This window comes from Phaseolus vulgaris, chromosome 6 (genome assembly GCF_051622355.1).
Source record: "Phaseolus vulgaris cultivar YP4 chromosome 6, ASM5162235v1, whole genome shotgun sequence".
In the NCBI taxonomy this organism is placed as follows: domain Eukaryota; kingdom Viridiplantae; phylum Streptophyta; class Magnoliopsida; order Fabales; family Fabaceae; genus Phaseolus; species Phaseolus vulgaris.
Genome location: NC_143503.1, coordinates 28,955,390 through 28,967,251, shown reverse-complemented (window position 1 = coordinate 28,967,251; position 11,862 = coordinate 28,955,390). Strand labels below are relative to the sequence as shown.

The window sequence follows — 11,862 nt, the reverse complement described above, 5'->3', positions numbered from 1 at the left end:
TCTGAACTTTTAACAATTGCAGTTAAATTGGTGGAAGGCATAGGCTAGCGGGTGGAATGGAAGGATACATGAAATAATGCAAGGCATTGGGTAGATTTTGGGAAACACTCTAACTGTGGGAAAGTATCAAATCCTATAAATGTAGGGTACTGATTGTGACAAGAAGAAAATAAAGGTGTACTCCTACAGATAAGTTTATCTATTTGTGATGTATAATAGTACTAACATACCGGTACTTGATCCAACAAAATTCTTTATAGGAGTAATGATTGGAGTAATGATTAGTGAGAAACATTGTATTCTACCAAGAAACCAAGCAGCAATTACAACTAAAGCTAGGCTACATTCAATCTCAAGCGAACATCTATACATCTCAATCACACAAGCTGTAAAACCAAAGCATGCATGCAGTAGTTGTTTTAGGCCCAAGCCTCTCCACCTTCTTCCCTAGTATTTACAATACCAAGACTTGAACGTTTCTTAGTTGGCTTGCTCAGTTTAAACACAGGGTGTCTGCATAGCCTGCGCACTCCTTTTCTCAATCTCACCCAATGTTCACTGTCATATATACCTCTATATCCACTCTCTAAGGACCCATTCTCATATCTAGAAGGTGAGCTACCAGCCGAAACAGATTCAGATTCCCCGCCTCCATTTCCCTTTTCCTCAGATCTCCATAGTTTCTCTTCAATGCACCATTCTATTCTTCCCAAGGTAGAAGTCCTTGAGAACTTGCTTTTCACAGGTGACTTTGTGGTACAAGTTTCCTCGGTTTGCTCACAAGATTCCTCCCCCCCGTTCTTAAATTCCAAAGGATGGGAATCACCTTTGCATGAGGGAGAATCTAAGAGCGATGAAAGCTGTCTCACCTTGGCAATTGACTCCTCTCTTTCCCGAAGGGTCTTCAGAATCAATGTCTTAAGGAAGTTCATGACTTGAACTGCATGAATCAATGCAGTCAAAGGGTCTGCCATCTGCATATCACAATAAAACAAGCATTTAAATGCATAAATAATAGCACGTTCACACTAACAACTGTATATTGCATTTGCTAATTATATTGATTTGTCATCGATAATATTGAAAATATGAATTTAGGTTTGCTCAACTAAAGAATGAACCTCATTAAACTGTGTTTGAGAAAAACCCAGAAACAACAAAAGGAACAGAACCACAAGTGTCTGCTTATAAAATAATCTAAGCTAACCTGTGTCATGTTGGGGGCAAAAACCATAGCAATATTGCGAGCATTCATTTTGTTGAACTGCTCTTGTTCAACAACATCTGCCATCAAATTGATTGCCCAGTCAAGCAATGCAGCTTCAGTTGAAGGAAGCAACTTCATAAGATTGGTGCAATCCTCTTCTGTGTTGCAATGCATCACCTGCTCAGGCGTGAGGGAATCAAGTACCCCGGTTGGAAGCTCTCTAAACCAAGCCTACAAGTCGTAAATTAAATTAAAAATAATAGTAGTAAATGGGCAAAAGACCTTGTCAAGAGGTTAGGAAATTTGTCAGCATCAGCAATACTAATAAACAGTTTATCGACGGTATCACTTTGTTTCTTATAAAAAAGAATCCTTTCATAACACCCACTACACTAATGAATATAATGCGCCATGGAAAATAATCAAATTTGCAAATCAATGGCTATGGGCGAGCTTCCTTTCCAAATATTATACAAACTAAACGCAAAAAAAAGTTGTAAATTTCAAAGGTTTTCCAAATGTTTGAAGGAACAATAATAAATCCCCTATTAACCTTTTTTATTGGTCACTGTGCGGATTTTCTCCGTCTTACAGTTCAATCCGAATTTAGGTATAATAACTTCTAGCTAAAATCAAAGTAGGTTTCAGTTAACCCCAATATATATTAATTTTGGAATAATAAAAAAATTAATTAAGAATTTTGTGTGTGTACCTTCATTAAACCAGATAAACAATGAACGTCAATTCCAAGTGGTACCAGACCTCTGTTTAGCTGATCACGCACAAATTCTTCTTGGCTGTTGTCTGCATTAATGCGGAATATTCCTTCCGCCTTCAGCCAAAGCAAAACCAAGAAATTAGGCTTCAGAATTTATGTCAAAGTAAAGGGGACTTATGTGATACTTCTTGAGTTAGGTTGTCCAACAAATTTATTAATGGTATATTGTATATAATCAATTATTGAACATTTATTGCTACACCAAACAACAAATAGAGGTTTGGTAATTCAGCCAATATCCAGTGACTAAAGAACAATTAAAATTAAAATCAATTAAATGCTTTTAAAATCTTATTCTACCCAAACAGAACATACTTTAAGGCCTCCCTCTGAATACAGTCGCTTTTGCATCATTAGCAGAATCGTTGGGACACTGTTTCCCCTTTCATCATAAGAGCACTGCATTGACTTTGCCGAAACTCCAAATACCTTTGCACTGCATGAACATATGAACTCAGTCAAAGGTGGATTTAAAAGAAAATAGAGGGGGAATTACATATATGAAAGTGAAAGGTAAACCACTCAACTCCCACAACAGTTAGGTTTTTTTTTCTCTTTTCTTTCACAGTAATTGAATTCCCTCCTCACTGAGCAGAGAAGCGGCTATAAAAATATAACCAACAGTAACAAGACCAAACCCATTTGTAAGTGATAAAAAATCTTTCATTTATACAACATAAATGTGACTATTTTCCTCGCATTCAACCAAATCAACAATGGAATTTGAAAATGGTGATCAACACCGAAGGAAACAGTGGTGGACTCTTAGTTATCGAGCAACTTATATCAATAGAAAATGCATGCAATAATAAAACTTTGAGCAGACATCAACCAAGGGACAAAGCCAAAATCCTTCATGTTGAGAAGGCTCAGACAATATCCAGGGCATCTCTCAACTTTAGAAACCAAAATTTCCAACTTTAACATGAAACCCAATATCTTCTCCATTTCAGAACACTCCAGTGGAAACCAAAATTACAAAAATTCCTGCATCAACCAGCACACAGAAACGCGGTCCAAATAGAGGCCATTAGGTTGCCTTGATCATTTGAAAGATTCCGTTTGAATTATCTTGTCTGAAAATACTAATTTATGTACTTTACTTTCATAAAATTTTATTTTAACTCAAAAGAATATAACATTATCATAAATTTACAAACTTATTCAAGTACAGAATTAACAAAATCATCTAATCCAAAGCAAATTGTAAATCAACGCCCTCTGATTGGAACTTTCAGCATTACTTCAATCACCCAACTTCATGTTCCGTGACAGTTTAACTGATGACTAAAATATAAAGGCTAAGAAGAAGGGACGAAGAGAAGAGAGAATTGAGGGCTCACCTAGCACTGGGGACCCTCTTGGGAACCTCTGGCTCGAGCTCAGAGGGCAAACCGAGAAAGCCATTGAACCTATCAAAGGTAACATGAGAGACATGGCGCACCTCTGTTGGCCAGCTAATATCCAAGGAAGAAACATCCTCTCTCTCCACACTGCAAGTCACCAGCGACTTCTTCAACGCAGCCACCAAAATATCCAATATCGTAAACTGGTTTGATTGGCACCCATGACCACGCCAACCTTTGTTATCCACACCACCACCTACTTTTGACCCTGGATTGATGAAAGGCGTTGAAACCGGGTTGCTTGAAACATCTTCATCCCCATCATCATCGTCGTCGTCGTCGCTGTCCAGTTCTTCTTCTTCCTCTTCGTCTTCCTCATTCTCTTCGTCCTCATTTTTTACATCATGGAAAATTGGACTGGGCGGAGCAGCGTTGAACTCGACCAGTCCGCAAGATTTGGATCGAAATAGCCGAGTCATTGCCGTAATTAACGAGCAGGCAATAATGGGGCGGTGTTAAAAGGATCCGAACGTGAGTGAGGAAGAGAGAGAGAGAGAGTATTAAAGTGGGGGCGGTAAAACTATTACTAAAAGCGAATACTTTTAAAGGCAATTTCAGAAGAAATGAGATGGGTTTGGTTAAGTGGTGAAAAGGAGAGAGGAAGCAAACTTGGTAGCCAAGAAGGATGAATCCACAGTCGGATTGGGATGGTATGCTGGTAAGGTTGACGGAGACAACTTGCTTTTCTTTTTGTTTGTTAGTATTATGTTGGTGTGGTCCGTTTTTGCAAAAAAAAAAAATTTGGGACTATTATGTTGGTGGTACTTGGTTGAGAGTAACAGAAGGAAGAGAAAAGGTGGGTTAGTAAGAAAAATGTCATGAAAATGATTATGAGCGTGAAAGTGAAACAAATGATCAAGTTGACGTGAGAGAGAGAAATGGAAGATTTGACGGTAGTTAATACAGTTTGGAAATTTGTAGTAAATTAGCAAAGAAATTTTAAATAAGTAAAGTTCTGTCAAATTTTATAATTTGTTTAAGATGTACATATATCTTTCTTTTTTAGATAAGATTTGATTTGTCAATCCTTAAATTATTCAAACATTTAGACGGGGTATGGATTTATGTCGAAAAAAAGCATTTTTCATTTACCCCACAGTGCATCTGGAAAGATAGTGAAGCTTGAAACAGGGGAAACAGAGGGTGTGAGTAAAAAGTTTAGCAGAGCAGGAAGTTCGGAAATTAAGAGGAACTAATTACGGCGTTTTTGAGTGCTTAAAGTAATTGGTTACATAATTGAGGTTAAGAGAGATTTAAAAGGTTATATTATATGGAGGTAGAAGGTACTGGTCGGGATTTGGCTGGTTATGGATTTTGCTTCCGAATTCCCACACCAAAGTCACATGGGTAGATGTTGGTTCCCCCCAGTTGGAAGGTGCAGCAAGAGTTTCGTGGCAGAGATTAAAAAATGAAATGAGAGATAGGTGAAATGGAAAGTGTATGGTGTGATTTATAGGGGTGGCCCAACCTATAGGGAATGGGAGGACGCAATGAGTCCATAAATATGCGATGGTAGAAAAATGGTGGGGACATGAGAACATGGGCATGCACACATCATGCAATTGCACCTACCTGTCCTGTCATTACTATGCCACCTTCGCATGATGTTATCTACCCGTGGGGTTTTCTTTGGTCCCCAACCCATGCATCACGTGTATTGTTTGCTAGCCTGTATCATATTACAACTTACAATTCCAACATTTTCTTCTATCATTTTCCTTTTCTCATGCAACTCAAATCCACTCTTACATTTCAGTTTTCCTTTTCTTAGTCAAAAAAATATCTTTTTTTTTTCAATTAGATCGGTTCTATTTCGATTCAATTAAAATTTTACTTCTCAAAATATTTAAACCACATACACTGATTCTTGATTCAACCGATTTACCCAACCAGTTCGGTTTTAACACCTTCTAATCGCAATATTATGTAGAAACAAAGTTGGAACTTTCATTCACCTAAGAGTTATGAACTTTGTCTTTATTTGGAATAGAGACACGAATATGGAGTATTTATTTGATCAATGTTCTAATATCTGACACAGAGTGTCTTCTTCTTTTTGGAAAAAGAAGGTAATGAGCAACTTCTACCCTCAAACTCACTGGAAAAAAAAATCTACCTTTTTAATGACATATCATACTTCCATATGACAAATCATATTTCTTACTTTAAATAATCTAGTCAGTTTTTACTCTAATTAAGAAACTTACTAAAAAATTCTAGATACACTTCAAAAGTATATGTGTGTATGTGAGTGTGTTGTGCTTGTGATTCACTTTTTTTAAGAGAGACTGTTACTGCCGTGTTGACATTGGAGTAACTCGTGTTGTAATAGTTTTTATTTGTTGTGTATATCATAATTAATAATAGTCCCTTGTAGACCTTGCAATGATTACCATTGCGATGTCAGAGTTTTTAGGTTTTTAAGAGAGCATCTAGGTTTCTGTTATACGTTAAAGATATAAAAATGCAACAATTTGGGTTGAAATTTCTACGTTATTTGTTCTAAAGAAGATGTGTGAAGGTTGAAGTAATTAGAGTAATGTAGTATGAGCATAGTTTATGAAGAGTAGGGAGGGAGGAAAGGGACGAGAAAACGGAGGTTTCAACTTAGAAGCGCAGAAACCAATAAGTGAAGAATGAGAAGGGTGCACAAGTTGGCATACTAAATGAGTCAGCTGTTGTCAGTAGTATTATGTAATGTAGCAACCTCACTTACCTAGAAAAATGAATTCCACAACCATTTACTTAATTCGTGGAACTTGCATTGCATGTAGTGCAGTGAAGTGTTAAATTTAGTTTGTTGCACGTGACTTGGGTCAAAATTGTTCTCTGTAGTAAAAAGTCCTGTAATGTACATTTTACTCACACTACACCCAAAGTGGTTACCGGCACTTTTAGAGGATTGTTATTCAAGTAAAACTATTTGTCTAGATTATGATGTGTTCAGCCTTTCAATATCTAACTTTTGCACGTGTTTCCCAGCAGAAAAAGAAATAGATTGGCTGAAAGCAAAAAAGGAGAGATAAATATGTTGGATAAAAATAGACGGAATTAAAATGAAGTGGATTTAAAAATGTATAATTTAATAAAATGCACACAAAAATAATTCTGATATGTTAAGCTTGATTATGATGGCGAAATGTAACAATTTTGCCATATAATAATTTAATTAAATGATTATTATTATGTCTGTGTAATGTGTTGATTGGTGTTGATGGTTTTAAATTTTGCCTGACAGTGCATGTACGGGTCACGCATAGTGACAGTTTGTGATGACCGGTGAGTCAAACCCCCAAAAAAGCTCAGCGAATTAGGTGGTATAATCTGTCTTATCTGTTATTTATATTTTTTAAAGGGTGGCGATACTTTTAAGACTCCAATAACATATACTCTATATATTAATAAATTATTATTTTAATTATATTTATTTTATTTTTTAATTTGAAATATTATTATAATTGACTGTCAAATGTATGATTTACTTTTGGGTGTCAAAATAAATTTTTCTTTTTTTTTTAAAATATAAAAATATTTATGAATTTTACACTTAATCGACGCAAAAATTACTTTTTAAATATTTTCATATATGATTCAAGACCTAAAATGTAAGATTATTTACTAAATTGATAATTCGATTACTCAATTTAATCCAAACATATTAAATCAACTTTTCTTTATACTTGAGTTAATTAAAATTAATTCAATCTCTTGTAAAATATGTGACGGATTATATATGTATACTAACTTGAGATTCAATTTTATCGAAATTATTATAAAAATTATTTACTACTTAATAATTTAATAATTTATTTAATTTATAGCTATAACCTTATATTTAGTTTTACTTATTTATTTTTAGGAAAAGTATTCTAAAATGTCTAATCAAAAGTATTTAAAAAATTATAAATTCAACTACAATTTATTTTAATTTTGTTCTAGTTGACAGAATTTGGGTGAGTTTTTCCTCAAACTTTAGTAATTAAGCTTTTAAGGAATGAAAGAGTTTCACCTGCAGAAAATACTCTAAACTCGAGTTAGTAAGAACATAAATTTTTTTTTGTGTATAATGTGAATATATAGTGTTAAAAGTTGAAAGTACTCCTCTTAAAAGTCACCTTTTTATAACTTATGGTTTTGGATTTTTTATCCTGGTTTCTCCAATTTTTAATGTGATATATTATAGTATCTTTTAATAAAATTTAAGTATCATGTATATAAATCGAAGTATTCTGTAATATAATTGAAACATTTATAAAGGTCGAAATATTATACATTAAAATAATGTTAATTATGTATTAATAAAATTGACTCCCATAATATATTTATCTAAATTAATATATTTATTTAAATTAATATATTTATCTAAATTAATATTATTACATCAACATAATGTGGAGATTTATAATAATAAATTAATGTGGAGATTTATAATAATAAATTAAAAAATTATGATTAATTTTACTTTGTGATTGATTTAGCCTAAAATAAAATACATTTGATCAATCGCTATATTTCCAATCAAATTTAAAACGGTACAAATCTTATGATTATTTATCCAGTTCAGTTAGATACATAAAAATTAGGTTGAATTAGATTGAGTAAATAAATAAATATAACCGTATTTCAAACTAAGATAATTTTTATTATGGAATTCAGTGATGAGTGTACTTAAACCTAGTCCAGTCCATTTCATGATAATTAATATTATAATAATATAAAAAACTAAATTGTAATTAAATTGAAATTGTTGCACTCCATCCATTTTACTGAATTGTATTTCTAATAAGATTTTAGTTTAACTTTTTTTTTAATCTTCCTAATGAGAATGATGTAAAATGAGACCATCTTTCAAAATACGAGTTATTTATTTATGTAATTTTGTAAAATCTGACCTGTTTTATTAATTTGAAAAATAAATTACACTAAGCTCTCCTTTCTATTATAAGTTACATAATGAGAAAATCACTTTGGGGGAAGTTGCTTTCGGCAGACATTCCTTGGAATGATTGGTGATTGAATTAACACATCTCAACCATGCATGATGAATTGTGTCACCCCTTCCTAAAACGCCCACAATTATTTAAAACTTTGGAGTCATTATCATATTGTTGCCTTTGAAGCATTCAAGAACATTCAAATGCATATATTCTATACTAGTCTCAATTTGGATTTGGTTAGGAGTTACTTTTAAGCTACTCCATAACGAGCTTCGGATGTTCAAAGCCATCACAAATTTAAAGCGCGTTTTCTTTGAGGGGTGAGAGTGAAGAAATTAGGTGAAGGTGTGCGTGTATGTATGTGTAACAGTTTAACTAAACCCCACCAACTAGAATAAAACTTCTTACCAACAAAAATAAGTGAGTTTTAAGGTATTCAATGTTCACACACTAATTCAGTATATGGATTGCTCGCCATATTTAAGTAAAGATACCTTATTTTCTTCTTTTTTTTGGGAAATGTCACGTTTATATGTACTCTCTATGACGCATATCCAAACACAACTTAAACAAATAATGTATGGAAGTTGACTTAACCTACCACAATTAATTTACTTGCATTAAGCTTCTTTTGTTTCTCGTTGGATACAAGATCACATAATCTTGATATATTAAGATTGAGCGACGCTATATTTTTTTGTACGAATGCCAAATGTACTAAACACTCACAATAATAGATGTGGGTTTTCTACACGCATTTCTGTCACTACATAAAATCCTGATGAAAAATATTTATTATTATTATTTAATATAGCACGAGGTTAGTTTTTTAAAATAAGAATAATTACAAAAATATATAAAATTGAGATTTGAGGAAACCATTCGTTGGTACTTGGTCTACAAAAACAATTTGTAAAAATACTTTTTCTTTAATAATCCATACTATGCAATCACATGTTTACTGTGCAAGTTTGTTAGAAACTTCTGTGAAAAGTAAATTCATTTACATATTGGATATTTTCTTCAACTTCACTCAAAAAATTAGTACCTCGATATTCAAATTAATGATGAGTATTAATGTATCATCATTACATGCATGTATAGAAATGCAATAATTTCCTTTAACGACCTATGAAAGGTTGAAAGCCAAAATTTGTACTCGATGGTCCACTTCATCATCGTCTTCATTTGCGACATAAACTCTGTTGTTAAGCTTTATCTTGTTTTGAATGGTGGATAATTATATAATTTTAAAGTCGTAATTTCTATGCAATGTAATTAAATATAATTAAGTTGGATTGAACTTTAGCAACACAACTCCTTGATTGAGCTGAGAAATGTATTGCCTCCTAGAAAATTAAATCTCTATTGTTTCTATGCTTCTTATAAAAAGTTTAGAAATAGAATAACTACTAACCATGAGAAATATTTGTTTTAGTTTTTAATATATATATATATATATATATATATATATATATATATATACTATTTAGTAAGATTGAATTGCGTTTTAAATTAGTAAACTCGTTTTCCAGTTTAAAAAATATCCAACTTTTATAAAAAAAAAATATCAACTAAATGGTTAGAAAAAGGAAGCTAAACACATATTACAAGTCTCGTAATCTTTAATACAATACTTACCATGTCTTTGTAATGTCTTTTTTATTATAAAGTGCACTTTAAATCTAAGTCAACTCCATAAAATTAGTTTATGGGTGATGTTTATTATGGGTGGTCCGATAACGACCCGATAGCGGGTGACCTGATAATTTCAACAAACACTCGTTAGGATAGTCTCGAAATAGCTCTGATACCATATTAGAAAGTGAATTTTAAGCCTAACTCAACCCCATAAAACCGGCTCATGGAGGTGAGGTTTGCATCCACTTATATATAATAAAATACTTTAATCTCTAATCGATGTGAAATCTCTATTTGTCTGAATAAAAGAGTCATTCAAATTTCTTATTTTTACTTAGACCAATGTGAATTTTATTTTTTTATATCACCACAGTTCATACCAAATAAGACATAATTCATCTAAAAAATATAGATCTTACAAGACAAGAATTTCAAAATCAATAATTTTTAGTATCTCACAATACATAATTAATAACATATGTAAGCTTGCTAATTAAATAAATGTCTAACACAAAGACCACAAGTTTAGTTTCCAATAATTAGTGGCAGTTAACTCTAGTTTACATGGTATGAATGACACCGGGCAAATTATTCCTGAACCTTACCAATTGTGACCCTGATCCTTTCTAAAAAAATTTACAATTACCTTTTATTCTGAATTTGAAAATCTCAAATTAAAAAAAATACTTTTTAAGAAAAGTAAATCTGAAATTAATTATTGTGTTTTAGAAATAAAATACTGGAATAGAATTTGAAAATCAAAATTTTATTCTCAAACAATAAATCAGAAATGAAAAAATATGTCTTAAAAAAAAGTAAAAAAAACAAAAGTGTTATGAAAATTCAAATTCAGAAACTCGTATTAATTTGCAGGTTCAAAAAGTAATTGCATGACACAACTTTGTGTTTGAAGAGCATACTAGTTTGGTCAAGTTCCAAGCGTAGGTGTTCATGACCCATCTTATCTCACTAACCAGATCCCAAAGTCCACAACAAATTTGAATTTGGAAGTAGTCCAATGTATTTTGAAGACAAATAGTTGTATTTTAGGTCTTCAATGTCATTTAAACTATATGTTGAAATAATTATGTATTAATAAACAACTTATTAATTTAATAAATAATATGTTATTTTGACATAAAGTTATATATATATATATATATATAATCTTTATTGTTACAATTTCATTAAATTAAGAGTGACATAAGATAACAGCAAAGTTAATTGGATCTTGTTACACGAATTGAATAAGGCAGGGTTGAAGTTGAAATGGATGTCTTGTAACAAATTTAAAATTAGGTAGAGACAAAAAAAAATCCAACATGTTTCATGAGCAATCTAAGTTTAAGGTCCGTGAAACTTGCTAATAGAATAATATCCACTATACAAAAAAATACTAAATATAAAGTAATTTTATAAATAAAAAAATAATTATTATATTAACTAAGTTATATATTATTTTATAAATTATAAAATTAGCAATATTTAAAATAAATTTTAATATAATAAAAATTTATAAATTTATATTTAACATTATTTAATGACTAAAATATTGATAATTATTAGATATTTAGAAAAAAGTTTATAAATTTTTATTAATAACAGAAACTATTTTATATATCAATAAATTTTTTATTTATAAAATTTTATTTAATTTATTTTTTATTTAATAATTTTTTTATTTATTACACAGTGAAAAATAGTATTTATGAAACTTCACAAGTCTTTTTCTCACTCTCTTCTTTGCTAGGATTTTGAATCTTGAAAATATAAGAGATTTATTACATGAAAATATTTGTAATTTATTTTTGTATATGTACAATAAACCATAGAATATCAAATATTAAAAATATTTCAATCTTAATTTCCTAAATCTAAATAATAAATAAATAT

At 31.2% G+C, this 11,862-nt stretch overlaps 1 protein-coding gene across 2 annotated transcripts; it reads right to left on the bottom strand.

Moving 5' to 3' along the window:
* Positions 1 to 236: 236 nt before the first annotated feature.
* LOC137833012 (rho GTPase-activating protein 3) lies at positions 237 to 4,813 on the bottom strand. Of its 2 annotated transcripts, none has more exons than XM_068641409.1 (5): positions 3,329 to 4,813; positions 2,301 to 2,421; positions 1,920 to 2,039; positions 1,208 to 1,438; positions 237 to 974 (listed from the first exon to the last, which is right to left on the bottom strand). In XM_068641409.1, exons 1-5 carry the CDS (start codon positions 3,808 to 3,810, stop codon positions 420 to 422), a joined length of 1,509 nt encoding a protein of 502 aa, XP_068497510.1. In that variant the 5' UTR covers positions 3,811 to 4,813; the 3' UTR covers positions 237 to 419. The 2 variants fall into 2 exon arrangements, with proteins under 2 accessions (XP_068497510.1, XP_090159379.1); XM_090303253.1 differs by having other exon boundaries at positions 2,301 to 2,972; positions 3,329 to 3,919.
* Between the last annotated feature and the right edge of the window lie 7,049 nt (positions 4,814 to 11,862).